General features: G+C 42.8%; 1 protein-coding gene across 2 annotated transcripts in view; it reads left to right on the top strand.

Annotated features, from left to right (window-relative positions):
• LOC115574368 (SPRY domain-containing SOCS box protein 4) overlaps nt 1–22,505 on the top strand; it is a 54,043-nt gene extending 31,538 nt beyond the window's left edge. For both annotated transcript variants that reach the window (XM_030405868.1, XM_030405862.1), the window contains 2 exons: nt 4,006–4,894; nt 21,116–22,505. In XM_030405868.1, coding sequence (XP_030261728.1) covers nt 4,186–4,894; nt 21,116–21,243 — 837 coding nt within the window. In that variant the 5' untranslated portion in view covers nt 4,006–4,185 and the 3' untranslated portion in view covers nt 21,244–22,505. The remainder of the gene's footprint in view (nt 1–4,005; nt 4,895–21,115) is intronic.
• The last annotated feature ends 286 nt before the right edge of the window (nt 22,506–22,791 follow it).

Below are 22,791 nucleotides of genomic sequence, written 5' to 3'. Positions count from 1 at the left end.
AGTTACGTTGGAAGCTTTCGGAGCCGCGCGGACATTGTCTTCTCCGATTCAACATGCAAAGTCTGAGGGTGTCGGCCGTCTGAACCATTGGATTCTCTGATATGTTGTATGCCAGCTGTATGACCATTCTAATTGGAGATGTGCTAGTGAATCAGCGCGGTGTGGGAGGGGCAGAATACTGGGTGCGCTTTGTTTTGTGTCCAATGCAACTTTTCTGCCGAAGGGGTCAGAAAAGAGGCAACAGAGTGGTCGGATAAAGGCAGTTGGCTGTTGGTTTGAGTCTGGGCAGTGTGTGGGGGCCTATAAAGTCCAATTATTTCTGTTAAAGTATAATATGTAGGTATGGAGGGTTTGATTTCCTTGATGAAATGATTATACAACAACTAGTGCTACCCAGTGCCCACCACTAGCACCAATATGACAGGCGAAATACTTTGTGTATGCAATAATAAGGGCTGTCAATCAATGAAAATATTTAATCGCATGATTGTCCATGTTAAACTTGTAATTAATTGCCCTTTTTTATCTGTTCTATATGTACCTTAAAGGGATATTTTTCAGGTTTTTAATACTCTTCTTAACCTGGGAGTGGTTGCCCAGTTTAGCTTCTCCTGGTTTTAAACATCTTTGTTTTTTTGGCTGTTGTAAGATCTTTTATTTCATGAGGAGCAGAAATAGTTGGCAGCTCACTATGCTGAAGAAGAAAACAATGACGACTACTCTCCGTCTCAACATTGGAGGAAAAATAAAACCTTTGTACATACATTTATATTTAAGATGTTTTCGCAACATCATATAGGTCATATAGGTACAATATTTTCCACCAGATATTTTGGACGTGGCTATTTTCATCTGCTGAACAACTACATATGATACGGTCAAAAAGCTGGCACACGATGACCAACTTAAACTTTGATGTTTATGTATGTATTGGAGATTCATTGGTCACTGTTGATCTGATTTATTTTTTTTTAAACGCTTACTCTTTGTCTCTTCACATGTTCCCTCTGTGGCCCATCTGATTCCCATGAATCATTTTACTTTGGCTTGTCTCCTTATTGTTTGGGCCAGTGTTTTCCCACTGAAGGTTTAGCACTTGATGAAGTGCCAGCCAAACGTGTTCCCCTTTATTTTGTGTCAACAGTAAGGGCTTGTGTTTGTCATGTATATGACATACACAATCACAAGTGTCAACTGAGTGGACGATAGCCACTTCCTCATTAATTCTGCTGTTAGATAAATATTCCTCTCATTTGTAATGAAATTGCTCCATGGATCATGTCTGGCTGTATAAATTAATTAATATGGAAATGCAGAGCTTGTCAGTTTTCATGGCTTGTGGTCATGAGATAGTGCTCTGCAAATGACTTTGCATGCCAGTGAGTGTGTATGTTGAGCCATGAGTCTTGTGTGGCGTTTTCCAAGCTGTGGCCCATTTAGCACGTTGTCGTTGGTCTTCATCTCAATTCTCCGGTAACCTCCACCATTGTTGTGTGAAAAAGGTTTGTTGCTCTTCTTTTTGATGAGAAGCCTTTTACTTGGAAATTTGATCAAGTTGCATTCCTAAAGTGTTAAAACATACAAATCTTATCTTGTTTCAATTCTATTTATGTCTTCATCTGTGTGTGTGTGTGTGTGTGTGTGTGTGTGTGTGTGTGTTTTCGTGTGGGTTCATCTTATTCAAGCCTCCCTTGGTGGGTCAGTACCAGTGACTGCTCTGTACTTTCCCTGAAAGACTCATGTGGAGTCCTTTCCTGGGAAACCAAGGGGAGTGAGAAAAACATTTGGGGGATATATAGGAAAGAGTGATAGAGTGAGGACATACAGCACATATGGAACAGCTTCTCTCGACTCGGATCTACAAGGAAATTCTGCCCGTGTCTGGAAGTAATTTTTGTCTCTCTCTATTTACTGATTCAGCATATATATAGTGTATTATAAACTAATAAAATGCAAATTGCATCACATTTGTTTGCTTTGGTGAAGAAGGGATTGGCTAAGAAGAGGGATTGTATACTGCCTAACTATATACAGGAACTCTGCAGCAAGTTTCAGCAAATCCTCGTGTTGCCTAAATGGCACTCAGTCCTGAGTACTTTTGTTCAACATTGGTGTGTAAGTGATTAGTGAGTAGTTACTACCATGCCTATAGAAACTGGAACAAAGTGGAACAAAAATCTGGAGTTGCTACCACAAGCCTAAAGTCCAACAGATGTAGGGCCCTATGGTTTCCGCGATCACGGAATCGCAGAATTGGCCGATTAAAACGGAATCTATTTTTTAATGCGGAATATCGTGGAATTTGACATAATTTCACTGAAATGCTGTTCTCGTATGGAAGAGGAACGTATGTCTGGGGAAAACTGCAGGGAAGCAATCCTGGGTGGCACAACAAGCTCCCGGCACAGACTGAGCTCCCCTGTCAAAATAATGTAAGCATGGTAAAGCGGCTGCCCGGCTCTGTCTTGGTAGGCCAAAAAACTGAGAAAGTCGACATTGACCCCTCAGTACAGAGCCAAGCAGTTCCCCAACAACTTGTATGTGTCGGGTGAACTGTTGTTTTGCAAAGAAGCAGACCTGAGAAATCATAATTAAAGGTGTAATGCGTGAGAGTTAGCCACCTGTCCGATTCATATTATCAGCATATAGTACCAGAGTGACTGTTAACTGCTGCTAACAGTAGCTGCTGTTAGCTAGTTAACCCCGTTAGCCACAGCCCTCTTAGCTGACTCTGCCTGGGCTGGGAGCTCAGAGGACAGGGGGAGGGTTGGTGTTTCCACTGCTAGCTGGTTAGTATGTTATTGACATAATGTCACGGGCACGTTATAATTTTTTATTTCGTTGGCCATCTTTGGTAATTTTTTTTATATATGCTACTTAAATTTTCAAAACAATTTTGGTATGCAAACATTTACTGGATCTGCCTGAGAGCTGACCATGTTTTTATTCAATGAAACCCAAACGAAACCCATAAAAACACAAAATATACTACTGTATGAAGACATGAAGTCAAAATGTTTTTGATGTACTTTTATGTATTGTACGGTACAGTATTGAGGAAATGTGTTTGTCACATCAATAAATTTAAGGTAATTTCTATTTAATTTGTGTACATTTTAGTCATTAACATTGAAAACACAGTTTTTGGTAGTATAATAAGAAAAAAGACGGGATTCCCAAACATTAAAACGGAAAAAACAGAATTCCCAGAAATTAAAACGGAAAAAATGGAATTTGGGAAAAAATAAAATGGAAATTTGGGGAAAAAATAAAACTGATTTTATAGGGCCCTACCGATGAAGTGTTTTGCGTCATCTGTCAGACTGGGTGCAGGCAAAATGGAAAGATGTTTAACATTATCCATATGCATGTACTACCAACATTGTTGTGATGCAAAGCAGGTTGAAAAAACACATTTTCTTGCTTTTAAGTGCAGTCTTTTCAGATAACTGTCAGGGTGAGTGGCCAAAAAATAAATAAAAACGATACCTCTGCACTCAGTGCAGTGCACTCGAATGTTTGTCCACACTTCAGACTGACAGCTGAAGATAGGAAGTAGTTTGGGAGAGAAATGCTTGAAGTAAAGAAGTTCATCCAGTTTGCTGAATTTTATAGGCAAATAAGGACTGCAGCTAGTGACTACTTTTATCATCAAAGTTACTTCTGATTGAATTCATAAATATGTCTAGAGAAAAAATCCATCAATTTACCAAAAGTTTTATTTAGATCAGCTAATAATTGCAGCTGTGAAAATGTGAAATATAATCGCCCTTGCCACCCTTGCTAAATTAACATTGTGAATTTGCAGTTACATTTTGACAGAATTTTTCAAAAAATTTATTTATGTTGTGATCAATTTCTAACCGGTATCAGTTTACCTTTTTATACTGAAGTACTGTATGACAAGGAAATCCGTCTGTGTGTTCTGTCAGCCAAGTCAACTGAGTTGAGTAGCTTTAAGACTATACATTAGATACATAATGTTTAATTTTGTTTGTGTTCCAGGAGTGTGGGTCCCCCTGGTGAAAGACAGCACGTGTGTCCAGCAGCACCCTTCCACCCAGGACCCACTGTGTTGCCATTGCGCCCATGAGGTAACGTCAGGCAATACAACCCCCTCATTACCACCCTTGGTCCATCCATTTCCCTCCCCTCTGTCCCTTCCTCCCTTTGACCCACCCAGCCATGGGCCAGAAGATCTCTGGCAGTATCAAATCAGTGGATGTACGCGGAGAGCCCTCCTATCGGCCAGTACGCCGTGAACTGAGGGGCCCAGATTTCTGTCGCCCCCCCAGGCTGGATTTACTGCTGGACATGCCATCAGCCAGCTCCGAGACCCAGCTCCGCCACTCCTGGAACCCAGATGACCGGTCGCTCAATGTCTTTGTTAAGGAGGACGACAAGCTGACGTTTCATCGACATCCAGTGGCACAGAGCACTGACTGTATCCGTGGTAAGGTAGGCTACACCAGGGGCCTCCACGTTTGGAGGATTCACTGGCCAGCCAGACAAAGAGGCACCCACGCTGTCGTAGGCGTGGCCACCGCTGAAGCATCTTTACATTCAGTGGGCTACACGGCCCTGGTGGGCTCGGACTCTGAGTCCTGGGGCTGGGACCTGGGTCGGAACAGGCTCTACCACGATGGAAAGAATCGACCCGCTTCCACGCCAGCACCCACATACCCATGTTTCCTGGAGCCAGATGAGTCATTTGTGCTCCCAGACTCTCTGACAGTAATACTAGATATGGACGAAGGAACACTGAGCTTCATGGTAGACGGACAGTATCTGGGAGTAGCTTTTAGAGGGTTAAAAGGCAAGCGGCTCTATCCCATCGTCAGTGCTGTGTGGGGGCACTGTGAAGTATCTATCCGCTACGTCAATGGACTCGATCGTAAGTAGCACATCATTGAAGCACACGTGCACAACACGATTAGCCAGTCAGTGGCTGTATATTATTTGACAAGCTGCTTTAAGGGGATTTTGTAATATATGCCAATGTTTTCATGTTTCACCATTAAATTTTTCTGCAATCCATACTGTTGTTTGATGGAAGGCAGAATGATGGCAATATGGTAAAATTCTGGTATAATTTTGAGTAAAGGGGGTAGAAGTGAACATGTCATTAGGGATGCCCAACGGTAAACCCAATGATATTATGTGTTAATATCAGCTTAGGCAACCTGGCTTTACTGTAATGCGATTAGTTAGTCCACCTCAGCCTGCTAGTGTTGCAACGTTGCCCTTCTACATTGCGAGCATTTTGTATTATATGCAGGTAAAAAAAAATCCACAAAAAATACAGATTTGCTAAATTGTGCATGAGCAGTGTACAAAACATTCATCTAGGGGCCTCTTACTCTTACAGCAAAGACTCACTTTCATAAGTTGAATTGTCAGCAGCAGCAGGTCATATCAGCTGTCGCTAATTATTGTTAATTCCTTGATGGCAGGCCAAAATATAAATCTGGCTGGTGTGCAGTTGGTGTGATCTCGGCATTCCGGTGTGTGTACTCAGCCAGAGATTGTTAGTGATTTAAAAGGAGCATCGCTTTGTAATACCACTGTACAACCACCAGTGTTTTCTGTAACCATGTGATATGTCTTCTCTCTAGCTGATTGTGTTCTGTCAGTTTCTTGAGTGTCATTCTCCCAGTTCATTCATTCATTCATTATCGTTCATCTAAGCTTTTCCACTTTGAATCAGCACTTTCACTATTTGGATCAAATAGTTGTAGCTCTTAATCTGACATCTTTTTTTTACACGGGCTGTTTTTTCTATAACTTGTAGAATTTCAGCCTAATCCCCATTTAAGATTAGCATACTCCCTCATTGTTACAACCTGACATGCAGCTTTTTAAGATATTTTCATGCACTGCTGAGTCTAGACTCCCAATTCAGTTTGATTTGTATTAGGGCTGCAGGAGTTATTCGGTGTAATCTATTACTCTTTTGCAATTTAACACAAAGTAGTCTCCACATCTTAACATGATATCAGGTCATACCGACATCAGGCTACATCCTCCGCAAACACCATACGCTCTAACTAGTGATGCTAGGCTCCGTTAAGTAAGCTAACGTCAATGTTTACGTTAGCTTGCGTCGGCGACGCTTGGTGAGCTGGTGTTAACAACTGGATGCTTTCGGTTCATTGTTGACGTGCTGTTGTGGTACTCCAGTTCTGCTTTGCAGTAGACACATTGCACGTTGTTATCTTCTTTTTTAAGTGTGAAATGATCCCAAACTTCGGACATTCTCTGACTTTTAGGGACGGTTTCTTTGCTCTCCGCCATCGCCCTAACTCAATTCTGAATGTAGCGGTGTGTGTCCGCAGTAACAGTCCGTGTGGAAAAATGATCCCCGAGCTAAGCAGGCCACATAACACTGGTGATGGGAATTAAACGAAGCCTCGAGGCAGAGATTTTTGCCTCGATCATTTTTTGTAATCAAATTATTCGAGTTACTTGAGTAATCGTTGCAGCCCTAATTTGTATGCATGTGCTATGAATAACTTGTAGCTGTGCATTTACCCAATCTTCCTAACATGATGACTAGTGCCTGTTTCAGTACTTCCGTTTGCATTTGTATCACTGCAAATAATGTGCAGGGATTTTGTTTTATGTATGACGCTCACAGTAGACTTATATTTAGACCTGCTCATCAAGGCTGTGAAGGCCCAGGGTGAGATTTGAAAGTCATGTGACAAAGCCCCGGGTAGGACCAGAGGGTAGAGAAGGAGGACAAGAAAGGGGAGACATGATTCTAGCAAAGAAAAGCATCCAGCCATCAGTTATGGGTTTTGGCCAGTTGTGCATGTGTTTTTTGTATGACAAAGTGCAATTGTTTTTGATGATTCAGTCATTTTAACAGCTTAACTCCCAACCCTCTGGAGAAGGCAGTCATGCAGTGGCTAAAATGGTATCTTATGATATACAGTATGTGAATAAGGGAATTTAATGTTTTAAAAAGTACATCCTCATTCAGCACTGGTGTGTCTAATACCAGATACTTCAAACCTGGCCTTGGCTCCCCAGAAATGTGCAAGAGTTAATGTTTATGACAAGACTTAAGGTTTTACTTGCAGATTTGTCTTTTTTTTTTCTTTCAGAGTGTAGAGAATGGATATCCAGTGCACATTTCTGTCTGCACTGATCTATAAAAAGCCCATAATGAGAGGGACTGCTGCTTTGTTTACCAATAGCAAGCAGCTTAAACAGACTCTCTCTGTACTATTTCTAGTCTTATTCCCTCTGTCGCTTTTTTCTGCACTTCTGACAGGCTTCCTCAAATTTTCACTGTTGTAATAGGAATATCTGTTTCAAGTCACCATTGTGTATGTGTGAGCTTGTCTGTCTTGATGTTTCTTTGTGCCCTGCTGCTCTTTTCTGTTAAATGTCATTGTTCCAACTAGTAGAGTCATCTCTATCCAGTCTGACTCTCAGCTTGTGTAACAGCCCTCAGTCCTCCCTCCCGTTCTAGCCTAAATGCTGCACAAAGACCCAAAGCAGGCTGGAGGCGTTGCCAACAGTGTGAGGCATGGACACCATGTCCGTGGCTGCAAGCCATGTGTGTATGTGTGCTGGCGGGCAGCAGCCAGTAGAGGAGCATTCCTGGAAGATGTCCCAGTGTGCCTCTGAACTCAGTGTCTGGCCTTGGTGTGTGTGTGTGTGCGTGTGCGTGTGTGTGTGATGTAGAGTGGCCCATTAGGGATGTGACGGTATGAAAATTTCACACCGCGGTAATGGTGTCCAAAATGATCAGTTATCGGTATACTACGGTATTTTTAAAATGGCTTCAAAATGTTGAAAAAACACTGATAAATTGAAATAATTTCACCAATATTTGTATAAAAATAGATTTATTATATATTAAAATAGTCCAAATCCAAAACCTTAATAAAACACTGCAATATCAACATTAAATAAGTATAAAAGAATGTATCAAAACTGTGCAAAGTAAACCTTAAATATAGCAGAATGAGATGTGGTGGCAGCAGCACTCGATTGGCCAGCAGACCCTCTGAAAAAAATGAATAGAACATGTCATTATTAATTATTACTGTCACTGTTACTTAGGGGGCAACCAAAAGATCACAAAACTCACAATTTAGATCATATCACGGTTGTGAGAAACAGGTTGGATAACTTTTTAGATAGGATTATTATTACATTAATTATGAATACTCTATTTTGGCTCTTATTTCTATCTAGAACACTTGTTATATTCACCATTTTATATTATTCTTTATATATAGTCTATTCTATAAATAATCCACAAGTATTATATATTTCTGATATTACTTATCTGTCTATCTGCTCGTCTGTAGTGAATGGTCAATCTGATTGGTCAAATGGCTGCTGAGCCACAGGTAGACGCTGCTCTGTCAGTCATCTCAGTCAGTTTGCGTTCACTAACTCAGTCCACCCAGTACGTGTTTGTCTAAAATCCTCCTCACTGCAGCTCTGCATCAATATTTGGGGAATTATTAGGTCGACTTTAAAAAGTTAAATCTGCAGTTAATAAGCGGTTCAGATAACGTGCCGAATCACGGATCATCTTCGTTCAGTTATACCTCTATCTGTTCAGTTTACATTAGTGACAACAGCAAATTAGACAGAGAAAACTCAACATACATACACGTGATGCACCCGAGTTTAAGGTTAGCTTACCTTGCATTCGCTGAACAGTTGAGGGTGATGGTTGCGCAAATTGGATGCGTTGCCGCCCCTTGCAACAACTTTCTTCTTGCAGCTCCTGCAGATAGGGCTGCCATCCTCGACCAGCTGTCCCTGATCATTCTTATAATAACCAAATATGCCCAGACTTCAGATTTGGTTCTCTTTGAAGGCAGAAAAATGCCTTGAGGGTCGCTACTATCACGTCCTCCCTCCGCCATGTCTTCTTCACTACATAACAAGCGCACGTTGCTCGCTGCGCATGTGGAGACTTGGGAAGTATCTCGCGAGTTTTCCACAACTTGGTTATCAACTGCGACGGTTACCATGGTAATAAAACTTAAATGGTAACCTTCACCATCGGGAATTTTACTGTGGTTTACCGTGACACCGGTAACCGTTAAATCCCTAGCCCATATTAATGCCTGTGAAAACTCGATACAGTACAAAATCTGCCTTGCATTTGGAAGATCACCATTGTTGCCTGTGGTTTTAATGTAAGACGTGGAGACTGTGAAAAATACTTTTAAGCATTGATATTAAGGTAAAATTCTTATTAAACAATATATTTTGTATTAACACAGAATAAAATATCTTTAGCTTCGGTGGGTGGATGGCGCAAACTATTTAAAACGGTAACAGATTCAACACTGAACTCTTTAGTTGTCTGCTGTATTTAGATTCATTGATAAGTCAATGTTCGGTTGTGTGGATTCAATGACGTTTCATACAAAATGGTAGGGAACTGCTGTGTGTCCTCCATTAACCCATTTCTTTAAACCCTCCGTGATTTTGCACTTGGCATGTAGCAAATATAAAACAAGAAAAAGGACCACATATTTTCCTCATGAGTTGGCTGAATAAAGGAATGCTAAAATGTCAGAGTATATTGGGTTTACTTGGTCTTACAACAGGTAGTTGGACAGAGAACTCCAGTTGGATGCCCATGTCACTCCTTTGTACCGAATGTGATGTGAGTTGTTTGGTTAAAGGCCGATATGCGCCAATTTTTAGGCTCGCGCTGAAGGGCAATATTTTTTTTCAGTGATCTTTTTCTGTCCCTCTCTCTAACTTTCAATGAAACTAAATTAAAATCATGTTATCATCATTCTTGATTACTATCAAATGCACATAGAAATATAGGGCTGGTAGTAGCAGCACTGCAGCAGCAACGTTGTATGTGTGGACAGACACACACTTGTGAGCAACAGCAGTCGAGCAACGCGGCAGTCATCCATCATCCATGCACTGCACACGCTTGATGTGTCTCAGCTGTCAAGCGCCACTCGAAATGCTACAAGCTGCTGCGTCATACCCAGCTGGACTAAGCCTTCTTATAATACCTTGCATGCACTTTAATCATGAACAATTCCCACTTCTGCTTTAAAGTGGAGCTGAAATGAAAAATGCCTATTAGGCATTTTAGACAACATCCACGGTCATATTTGGCACCTTTTTTGCAATATTCGCCCCAAAATTAATGTCTTCATATTTCTATAACAAGATTGATCAAAATCAGGTCTTCTTACTTTTAAACAACATGTCCCATTTTACTTACATGATTGGGTAACTGGCAGATTTTGCACTTGAAAAATTTAAGAATTTAAGATGTTGACGAAGATTGACAGTCATCCAGCTCATGGTATTTCTAAGAGCTGTATCATAGGCAACTGGACATTCAGTTTCACCTCTCATCTAATAGGCTTCTTCAGTTCCTTCTAACTGGAGGGGAGTTGCAAGCTTTTATACTCTGTGTGGGAGTGTATATAAGATGTATGTAAACCATCGGGCTGAGACTGTGCCCACAAAGACAGAGGAGAACTAAAAGGAACAGAAGCACGTCAGGGGAGCGCTTAAAACCTGTGGCTACCAAAACTTGACCTTTGTCAAAACCTCTAAACGATCCAGAGCAGACAAAGGAGTAGACGGAAAAAACGCAACAACATCGCCTCAATGGATCTTATGAATCTTCAATAAATAATCATATCCCAATACAATTCAAACCTAGCAACACGCTGAGGGAGAAACTTGTCCATCCTCAGGACAAAACACCCAGGCATAAACAGAGTAATATAGTTTACGCTGTTCAGTGCTGCCAGGAAGAGACACAGATTTGTACAGTGTGGAGACAAAACAACTGTTCCATAAACGAATGGCACACACAGGAGGGCCAACTCCTCCGGTCAAGACTCTGCTATCCACGTACATCTTACAGAGTTTAAAAGCCTGCAACTCCCCTCCAGTTAGTTCGAACTGAAAAGTCTTCTTGGGTGAGAGGTGAAACATCTTGAAGAAAACGTAAATGCGTTCAGTTGCCTATGATACAGGACCTAGAATTAAAAATTCAAGGTTCAAGCTTGCTGCCCACTACATTTTTTTATGTCATCTGGATCACATATCCTAAGACTTTTTAAAAAACAGGTTAAAATCACCCCCAAAATTGGTAACTCATGAAAAAATGAATCAGGATTGCGCATCAAGAATGAAACATGTCTAATCAGTAGGGCTGGGAATTGTTAAGAACCTCACGATTCGATTCAATATTGATTCGATTCAGTATTGACTTAAATGCTTCGATATCGATTCAGTAATAAGTAGTAATAAACAAACAATTCATTAGAGTACCTGTTGATAATTTTTTAATTAAAAAAAGTCATCTTAAATTATAAATCTTTCCTCTAGGAAGTTCTAGTTCGAATTGAAATGTTAACAAAGGTACTCAATGTGTTTATGTATAAAATAGTGCGACCATATTTAAAGCGAAACTCTCGCCAAAAAGCAACCAAGGCTTTATTTGGGATTGAATATGAGTCAAACCTTCGTGTGAAAGCATAATTACGACGAAAGAGGCACTTTTAAGATTTACCGTAGTTTCGGTTTTGGGGCACGTTAATTTTGAATGGGAGTGCATGGGGCAGGACATGCTAGCATCAAAATCGCTATTTTTAGAACACTAAGAAGGCTCGACACAACATGAAACTTTGCTCGTAGCATCACTAGGGTCTCTACTCATGAACAAGAGCATTGAGAACATTGTTTGTGTACACAGAGTTTATGAAAAAGAAGGTTTTTGAACTACTCACGTTAGCTGCTGCACTTCCTGCGCGTTTACTGAAACTACGGTAAATCTTAAAAGTGCCTCTTTCGTCGTAATTATGCTTTTACACGAAGGTTTGACTCGTATTCAATCTCAAATAAAGCCTTGGTTGCTTTTTGGCGAGATTTTCGCTTTAAGCTGAGAAAGTGCCATTGTTTCTGGGACTGCATGGTACATTTTTGTCTGACATAAACATAGACATGACCGCCGTCCCTCCGCCCTCCGGCTAGACGTGAGGGGGTAAAACTTTGACACTGACCCCCCCTCCCTCCCCGGAGGAGAGTGCAACTCGCGGGCGCACGGTGCAGCGGCCAGGGTGAGACCGGCTGTGCTGGGAGTTTACTGTCTCCGAAAGAGCGGTGTGTCAGACATCGGCTACCCGCCTCTGCAGCTCCGACGGTGTTTCCGCGGCGCATCACCCTGTGACCCTCGAGCGAGGTCGCGGGCGACGCGCTTCCAGCTGCTTGAGGCGGGGACCGAGAGGTCCGGCGAGGGACAGCAGGTGGTCGCTTGCCCGAATCGATTCAGAGGATTTTATGAATCGATATTGAATTGGGAAAAAATGTATTGCAATGCATTGATGAATCGGTATTTTTACCCACCCCTACTAATCAGCATTTGTAAGGTCCAGTTTTAGACCTTACAAATTTTTACAAAAGACCTGCTTTTCAAACTGTATATTGTGAACGGATGACAACTTCACAGACAGGAGGGAGGGTCCTCTGGACCTACCCTGAAACTGTTCTCAACAGCTTTTTTGTTCCTGTGGAATTGTTAGGCAGATGGTGCATTGATAGTGATTATCATGAGCTTTTTTTTTTTTTTTTTACCAGACTAATGAAGCTGGGAGACTGAAAACAATTTGCCAATGGTTATAGCTAATGATGCTAACTTATAAACCTGAAGTCACATCTATCACTCGTTTTTTTTCCTTTTGCTTTTATTGTAGACATCAGACATGAATGATCAATGAAGCAACATGATATCTTTATCCATACAGTTGTGTCTGCCTACTACATTGAGTTTTGAACACGTGTCAGCTGTTTTGACAGATTGCACATGAGGGATCAGTGTATGATAACTGCTTTAAGTCGCATTTCTGTGTTGCCACGGAGAAGAGTGGAAGCATCAATATATATGCTTGGAAATAGCAGTACTCCCCTATTCCCAGATCTTGCTTTGGTGCATTCTCTTATAGCAACTCAAAGAGGATTCGCTCTTTGTTCACTTTCTGGGTTCTTGGTCTTTCGCTTGTCTTGTAGTCTATTCACGTTCGTTTTTCCCCTCCTTCTCCCTCCTGCTTACACTCTTTATTCTTCATCGCTTACTCCCTGGGAAGCGTGAAGAGATAAGTATCCTTATACTTTTCTTCCCGGGCTGTATGTCTCCCAGATTTTAGTGAAGACTGTATTCCTTTGACCCTACGTTACAGAGATGGTGGAAAACCAACCCTGCTGAGATTTTTTTAAATTGGCTTTCATGCCTCTGACTTGCTAACGCTTCTAAATCATAAACAGGGGGGTGACTGGATGTGGCTGTCCTCTTTCTATTCCTGGAAAGCTTTCGGTTTATCTCTACTACAACAAGCCTCAAGACACCACAGTGGCCAGGGCAGCCTAATGGGTAACACAGTAGCCCCATTCACACTGCCGTTTGGATGCGGGGATCCTGCGCCAATTCTCTGCCTTGGCTTCTGTGTGAATGTCTCAGAGGCGGCGAGGAGTGAAGTTAGCTTCGGTGCTGATACTCTCGACTTATCAGAGCCTCCCTCTCCGCGAGTTACAGTCGGACAGCGTCCGGTTTACTTATGGCAATTATTTAATTATGTAATAATGGCAACCCTTGCCGTGGAGACCAGCTTGTGACAGCGAAAAACATAACTTTGTCACTTTCCGGGATGTTTGGTGGGTCAGGATCTCAATCACAACATATTATAACAGCATCCATATGTTTTATAAACTGTCTGCAGGTTTTTATTGACAAGAGGACAGAGAAATGCCTTGAAAACACACAGACGTCATCATGACGCGTACCGTCACGCCTCTTAAGGAACCTCAGCACCGGCTTTCTGCCAGCACTGCTTCGCTCTGTGTGAATGGCCAACAGCGGAGAATTGGCGAATTACCGTTGCTGCGATAATGCGGCTTCTCTGTGTGAAAGGGGCTACTGATTCAAACTCATTTACACCTGAACGAGACAGACCAGAGTAGAGGAAGCATTTCACACACACCGCTGACATGCTTTCCCTCCCCTATTGCAAATGAACCTTACTTGACTTCAGCTCTCATTGTGTTTCATCGCCTCCCTCCAGCTCTCTTTTCTGTTCTTCCTTTTTAGTCCTCCACATCCATTTCAACACTAATCCTTCCTTTCAAAGTTTACACACCCAATTGTGGTGGCAGGTTGCTGTGGAAACGGTTGAACTGACTTGCTTGTGGGTGGTTAATAGTTGACCAGGCAGCTTGCTCACTAGCTTGTTGGCCAAGGGCTTACCCTTTGCAAATGGGATGTCTTCCTTCTGCCTGTCTGCAGTTCAGTGCTGTTGGCAGTATTCACAGCACAGATGCAAGCTGTAATATGAGCTTAGACCTTGCATAAATTGAGGTTGAACCTGTGCACTGCATGGCAGAATTTCCTTGAATAATTCAGCCAGCCTGTGTTGTTATGGCTTGTGGTAAACATGGTTGATCATATTTGCTTTGTATTGGTGGCTAAAATGTGACACTTTGATTGGACTCTGCAGGCCTGTACTACCAAACACACCCAGGATATGTTTCCGTTATCTGGCTTCACTTACCCTAACAATTGCAGTCTCGCTGTTAGCAGTCACACAAAACTGTTTGTCGACTCAGTTAGTGTCCTAAACTTCTGTACTTCAAGAACTCAAATCTTCAAAAGCCAAGTATTATATTATTATTATGCTGTCAGGTTCATACTTTTTTCTTTTGGGTGTCCAGGTCAACTAGAATATGTTGACCTGTTTCAAATTAAAAAAAAAAAAAAAAAAAAAAAAAAGAGTTGCTCCACCTCTATTCACCCTCTCTCTGAAATGGTCCATTCTAGTGCATGTTGTCTCATTAAGGCCCCCCTCCTGAGAATTCCAGTCCGGTCTCATTGGTCTGCCTGAGGGAGGCAAAGACCAGTGTTGGAAATTGAAAATGTATTTAATTTGGGGAAACAAGATTAAAACTGCGTTGAAACCGTGAATTTACATTCACGTTTTCCAATTTAACGATTTAGGGTTTGTAAATTTAGTGATGCGCAATAATGTATAATGCATAATAAATGCTAATTCTAACTTCAGTCAGAAAAATATGCTCTTAACAACTGGTTGAACCAAAGCCAAGACATCTCTCAACAGAGAAGTGTGTCGTCATTGCTGCTGGTGTGTTTGGTGTACACACAAATACACAATGTGTTACAGTGCTCATCTTTATAATCATTTTCTGTTTAGCCTCTATTTCCTGAGCAGCAGGAGGACCAAATTGACAGCAGTCCATGCTGCTGTCTGGTGCTCACTAGCTCGGCAGTGCGAAGTAATAGGAAGTCAGATAACGTCAGTGGCAGGAATCACCAGTTCACTGAGCAATTGGTTTCCGCTCTGAGTGCACGATTCAATTTGGACACCTGCGTTTCCAATTAGGCATAGAGCGACAGTTTGCTCTATTGCATCCGTCCTGCTGCTGACCTCACTGTTCTGCTCCAAATTTCTTTTTTATCTCATGCATCATTGATCTAATTCTGTCTTACCGTAAATATATTCTTCTCCTTCTCCTCCTCCTTCACCTTCTGACCTGTTGGCGGAAGGGAGGCAGAGATGTGTCTGCACCTTTAGGGCCGCATACGAAAGACGCATACACCCGTCATCCTAAAACTGGGTCAGACGGCTCCAACGCTTTTTATGCTAATCTAGTCGATAAGCATGGCTCGGAGTCTGCACCCTTGTCCGTTACCTGGGTGCATTTCTTGTAATGAGGGTAGGGCTGGCGGAAAGGAGGTGGAGTAAAATTGAATTTGGGACAGGTGCCAAAACGATGGCCTATCTTACCCCTTATTTTAAAGTAGGACATAACTGGGTCATATTGTCTCATGGTGCACTGACATATATACTGTGCACACATAACCACACAAAGTCATTGGGCTGTGGGTGCGAGATTGGGGGGGCAACCATCAACAGTTGCATATTGGTCGTCTCACTTCAGTGAGGACAGACTAACTGACGCGCCGATGTCCCGGAATGTACCTCCCCTTCCTCCACTTTGTTCTCAATTAAGTGTTAGATAGGTGTTAGCCTGCCAGCCTGCCAGGCCTCTGTAGTCGGTTGGTGCATCAGGCGCTCAGTCATCCTAAACCACATTTTCCCACACTTCATCTCCTCTTTACTGTGCTATAAATCTGTCAGAAAAGACTCTCTGGCCATTACAGAAAGAATTGAGTGCTTTAGAGGAAAGGCAGAGTGTAGAGATAGACATCTACGTGGTGGGTTTTAGGATGGAGTAAAGATGAAGAAGGAGCATAGAGCTCCACTGTTCGCCTCATGGTGACAGAATTGCTTCGAGGTAATTAGCCATCAGTTGATTATTAAACAAGCCTGTTTTATTCTGATTTAGTTCAAAAGTCTTTCAGGGTTTCCTTCATATGAATAATTAATTATTATCTAATTTATAAAGTATAATAGCCATATGTCAGATCGTTTCTTAACCATATGTTCTCAATTAAATCAGGCTAGTCTATAACGGCTTTTTAATCAAAACCTAAACCACTTAGCAGTGTTGTTAGTCAATTTTACCAGTTGACGGACACTGTGCACTTCCTGTCTGTGCTCATCACCACTGTCTGACAGGACCATTTGTCACCCCAGGCAACCCTTGCCATGGAGACCAGCTTGTGACAGCAGGGATTGGCTGGTTTTCAGTGAGTAGCATGATCACGTCATCACCTCCCTCAGGAGAGCACTGTCGGTGAGGAATGAGGCTCACTGTGATCAGGATCACATCGATCATGTTACCGCAAGCAGTCATGTTTTACTTTTGACTTCCAATGAAAGTGTTGCACTTGGAAGTGGTAATTCACTTATTTGTCTCTGTGTTGATACAGGCAGTTGCAGAAAAAGAGGTACAACACTGAAGTAGAAAAAAGGAATTAGACTACTGTAAATATGCTCACAAAGGCCTGCCAAATGGAAGCAAATAAATGTACTTTTTTCTATCGAAGATGAACACATGGCACAGTTGGTCTCTGTCAAGAGTTAAATCTTTGCACATGGCACTGTTTTGACAATTAATTTTAGTCCAACACAAATAATCTTCCTCTGAATGGATTTCTGTGGAAGGTGTAGGTGTCTTCTTGTTTTCCGAGCTTCTATAAGGCAGTTATCTGTTTTTGTCAAAGCCGTCCATACTGTGTTATCAGTTATAAACTCCAACATTTGGTTGCAAAATTACAACAATATATGCATCACTTGAAAATCTATACACACACAGTGCATTAACACATGGTGCGTATGTGACTATACACTCCCGGTGCAGTGACATCACAGTGGTGGTGTGAGGAGCTTGTTACTATGGAAACTACCTATATGCGGAGGCTGTGCTGGTTAAGGTAGACTGATTGATGGGTGCCGTTGGGCCCAATAGAAAGTTAATCTAAAACAGGGGTGCACCAGGAGTGTGTGAAGTGTTTATTTATGAGGGTGGAGTTCAGGCGGTCACAACGTGCAGGATAAAAGGAGACATGATTCAACCAGTCGTAGTTGATAATCTTGTAAGCTGGTGTGCTAAAATATTGGCTTGCCTGTACTGGCGGGTGGTAATGAGATGTTGGAGGGATGCAATTGTCTTGCCAAGTATTTTTCTAGGTGCTGTGCAGAATTATCAGTTGTACTACCTCATTGCACACATCACTGCACATCGTTTATATTCAGTTAATTCAACATGTCTTTCTGATTCAAGCACTTACCACGTTGGCGTGGCTGCAAATGAATCCACACTCTGCCACTTGTCCCCAAGGCGCTCGTACAAAAGCTTTTCATTAAGCACATGGCAGTCAAATAAATTCAGATAGCTGTACACCGTTTCTATACAGTCTGTCAGCTGCTGTTCTGTAGTGGATTTCATTATTTCCCCTCACTGCCACTTCAAAGGTCACTAACCAGACTGCAGCAGAGGAATTCACTGAGATGTTCTTACGAAAGTTCACGTCAGATGCGGATAACCACACAAAGCAAAGTTTGGGGTTTTTCTTCGCCGTTAAAAGTTCACCATTGATTCCAACAGAGACGTTAAGTGAGGATTTGTGCTGATCTGCTTTTAATTAAGACCTTGATGTAAGGCAGTTCAGTGTTTATCTGATTCTGTTCTAATCCTCAATTCGGACAATTCTCTAGCCGTCTTTGTGTGTTCATCATCAAGTTGTCATGTAGCCACCAGGCATCACTTCATGCCCGAAGGAATGCCTGAGGTGTCTTGACAGGCTCGACCTGATCCGGTTCCATGAACAGACTGCAGACTTGGCGTGACATATGTGCTTATGTGCACTCTAATGGGCTACGGAAAGAAGTGCCGTTTTTATAAAGGGCAGCGAGCCGCCAATTTGGCCCTCTTTTTTGCGGCTTGGTCCGCGGATTTAGACAGACCTCGCTATATTGGGGGTCTGTTTTGGTCCATTTTGCCGCTTCGGAGGGTACACTTATTTCCGCCTTGCCTGCTATCTAAATCAGAGTCGTCAATGTGCCGGCAATTGCTTGAGATGGGCGGAGGTGTCGATGACCTGCACTGTTGTGCGACCCACAGCTGGGGAGTTTTAAAACCAGGAAACATCTGATCACAGCAGTCAGTCCATCACTTCATCCACGGACGTCAAGATGAGCAACTGGACAGTCGCTGAGATCCAGGAGAGGCTAGCATCTCCTCGGTCTCTGTAGCTGTTTGGTTGTGTCCGCTTGTTATGTAGCGGCAACCTACTAACGGTCGCTACTTTCAAATTAAAAGCCCCCTGCGAAGAACCCAGTTCTAAACTCCAGGTGGGTGCAATGTAAAGCTCTTATTTTAAAGACAAATTCGTTGTCACTGTTCACTGCCCAACTTCGTGCTTCACGTCACGTCAAATGTTTACGCCTACCCTGGTGGCGGCTTTTGGAAAAGTAGGAATATTACACCTCCCTTTTTGAAAGACAAGGTGGCACATTACTACACTTACCTTGGAGCAAATGTGCTGCCTTTTCCATCTAAAAAGGGCTAGTGTTACCTTTTTTGCTCTAAATGACATAATTACATAATCGCCATCAGTGAACACAATAGTGGAAGGAGACAAACACATGGTGAGTTAAAGTTTTTCGCCAGGGACAGAAGCTGTTTTTTGGGCAGAAATGTGACGTCGGTAGGACAGACAGTAGAACAGACACTTCCCCACATGCAACAGAAGATTTTTTTTCCTCATAAGTTGCCAAAGACACGACCAGTTACTACGTCACTGTTGTTTGGTCCTGTAACGTTGCTTTGTGGAACATTTCTCACGCTTCGCTCCATGCCGTCAGCTTGTCCATTTACATGGACACCAGTTCGGCCAGAGAGAGTATGTGGTTTGCAATGCGACATAACCGTTTTGTTTTTACTCTTCTTTGCTAGTGTTGGGACTAAATGGTTCACGTTACTGTTAACTGGGTGAAGAAACAAGACCAGACAGATACCGTTGGATGATGAAAAAGGTGCAAATGATTTTCATTTGGTGGTGTTATGGAGGCGTGGCAAAGCTGCCAATTGAGTGATGTCACACAGGCAACACTGGATCTCTGGGAAGCAGTGAGGTCCAAAAATCATCTTCCAGATCACCACTTAAAATAACCATAACATCAAGGCAACAAGCACATATAGCTATGATTGCTGTGTTTGAATGTCCTTGAAAACACTGAGTTCTCCAGTTCTACTCCAGCTGCCTCCCACAATCCAAAGACATGCAAAAAAAGTTTGGTTAAGCGGTTACTCTAAATTCTCCATAGGTGTGAGTGTGAGCGTCAATCGTTGTTTGTCCCTATATGTGAGCCCTGTGATGAACTGGCAACTTATCCAGGGTGTACACCCCCCCCCCCCCCCCCCCCCGTCCCGTCCCGTCACCCAGTGTCAGCAGGGATTGGCCCCAACCCCCACGGTGACCCTGAAAGGGATAAGCTGTTTTGGATGGATGGATGCAAGCATTCATGTAGACCTTGTAGGTCAAGCTAGTTCAGGGAAACTCCAACAAACTTCTTATTCTTTAGCCTGGCAACTAATGAGTGTGCTGTTTTTGTTTGCAAGTAAATGCCCCTTCCAGTGTCCTTCACACAGTGTGTAAGTGGACTCGGAACAGCAGGAATTCTGCCCAGCCAGATGGTGCTTCCAGGTGGAGCAGCTTGACATCCGTAAAGAGGCAGCAGTTCTGAGTCTGTCTCTGTCTGACATACACAGACATCACTTGCTTCCAAAATTGGAGGGAGGAAGTTTCCAAGTTCTACTGGCATATATTTACAAAAAATAATATTTAAGTTGCCGCTTCTCTCCGTCTGTTCCCACCACACATCCAGGGTCTTAATCTAGTTCAAAAGTATTTAAGCCGACTTCACGGTATGCGAGCTGAGAGGGTCAGAGCAACCGACAACCCTGAGTCATGCTGCTCTGCCTCACACTGTTCAGCACCACACTGCCCTGAACACCTATGACCCCGTACTTCAATCACAGCTATAGTTCTGTGGTGGTTTTCAAGTTTTCAGCCTGCAGTGCCGCTGCTCCTGCATTGCTCTGTGTACAGTGATTTAAGCTAAAAGCAGTTAATGTTTATTTAATATTAGTTTGTTATCCTTGTGATGTGGACTCTCTACGGTGTTTGAGACGACATTTCAAGTGTTGTTGAATCCAAGTAACAGACATCGGGGTCAGATGCACCCCTGGAGGGAGTTCATAAAGTAACTGCCTCCAATGCTGCGGAATGTTACACTTTGTTTGTGGGCAGTTTGTTCAGTGGGATGTGCAGTTTGATTAAAGAATTTGATTATGAAATAGATCTGGCAACAGCAGATTGAAGATTATTGAATTTTTTATCTGTCTGATATTCAAACATGCTGAGAGACTCACCTTCAGCCTATAATGCTGCCTTAATAATTAACTATGTGAAACCACGGATACATTTTCTGGTTAATTTCAGAGAGATTTGGAGGCGAGTGTCCTCAGGCTCATAATTGCTATGAAAAGTCTTGACCTGCAAAATAATTTAAAAATCAGGAAACACACTTTCTTTTCTCATAGTTTTAATGTTCAGCTTGTACTCTGTTTGGACACTGACCATGTCTCTTGTCTCCCTTGACCCTCGCAGCGGAGCCCCTCCCCCTGATGGACCTGTGCAGACGAGTAGCTCGACTGGCTCTGGGTAGAGAGCGCATCCATCACATCGACACACTCCCGCTGCCGCAGACTCTCAAGAACTACCTCCAGTACCAGTGACCATGTACACACAAACGGACAGATGGGATTAACTGACGCCCCCTTGTTCTAATGGCGACCAGCCTCCAAACAGAACTTAATGCTAAGCATCAGACATGTGCTGAGGATGCAGATGATGACGTCGACTGCGAAGCAGGTGGTGAAGACGGCGCTGCAAGGGGGTATCGTTTACACCAATCGGGGCTTTTCCATTTTGGGTGTTTTTATCTTCTGGTTTTTAGCCTTTTTTCGTTTTTTGTTGCCGATTGCCGTCTTTCCCCCGGACAGATGGCTGTAGGAGCTGATGAATGAAATAAATACGAGATTAAAAGAGAGAATTGCAATCCAGTGTCCTGCTAATCACATGAATAAAAGTCAAACGACGTGTCCTCGGTTTGAAAGGCCTTATGCGCTGTGGTGTTGGGGGCGACAGTTTACCCCCCCGACATCTGTTCTGCACAGACTGTGAGGGAGCCTCGTCGGAAACATGTTGGTATTTATATTTATATTCCCAACAACACAGCCGGCTCTGTGGAGATGCAACCATCCCTCCAAGCCACAGGAGATGGAGGGAGAAGAGGAGGGGGGGGGGCGAGAGAGAGAGAGGGAGAAAGTCTACGCACACAGTTCTATTTTTGCTAGTGTGTAAGCAGTGCAGCACACATGGATTATATGTATACAGTGTGTGTGTGCGTGTGTGTTTGTGTGTCAGGGCTTTGTTTTCTGCACACCCCTGTCTGTAGTAAGAACACAACTCACTGACAAGCAGTCAGTTACCTCCTACAGGCAAATAAAGACAACCGCTCCGGTCTGGCTTGAACTCCTCTCTCCGTCTTCCTCTCGTCTGTCTCTCCGTCACTCGCTACAGTGTAATTCCGGCCTCCGTCATGTTTGCCGGTCGATGCACGGCTGACTGAGATTGATCCGAAGGCGAAGCTGCGTCTTTCACTGCTAATGTGCCTGCTCTGTGACAGAACACGCGCACGTTATCAAATACAAGCACACGCCACTTCTGTCATATCAGAAGGTCCTCCCCCTCCCCGAGAAAGTTTTAAATGCTGCTTTTTCTATCTTTTTCTTCCACCGTCTTACCGTCATAGGGGTTTTTATCCCAGATTTCCTTTTGAAAATTATGGTCTTAAGAGATTTTTTTTTTTAATGTCTTTTTTTTTTCTGCTATGGATTTTGAGATTTTGTCTGTGGGACTCGCTGGTATAGGTGGAAGAATGTGCTGCCATGAGAATCTTTTTAAATGTGAATAAAAATAAACTCTGTTAAACTTGGCTCGCTTCCCGTCCTCTCTGAGTATCATGCATTTCATCATACAGATGGTCTGATCCATAGTTTTCCATCCTAATTGACCGTACGCTGAAAACCTGCCCCTGAGCAGTCGGGTTCAGTAACGAAGTGATGGCAGGCTCGTGAAGCCTCTGATTTCTCCATGTGTTCGACCAGTGGTGCATGGAGCTCTGGCAATTGCAACAACAGTATCTGAAGAGTTTAAAAAAAAAAAAAAAAAAACACAAGCAACATTGAGCGAATTCGGCATTTTTTTTATGCAAGGTTACA

Source organism: Sparus aurata, chromosome 2 (genome assembly GCF_900880675.1).
Source record: "Sparus aurata chromosome 2, fSpaAur1.1, whole genome shotgun sequence".
Classification (NCBI taxonomy): domain Eukaryota; kingdom Metazoa; phylum Chordata; class Actinopteri; order Spariformes; family Sparidae; genus Sparus; species Sparus aurata.
This window is presented reverse-complemented; position numbering and strand designations above follow the sequence as displayed.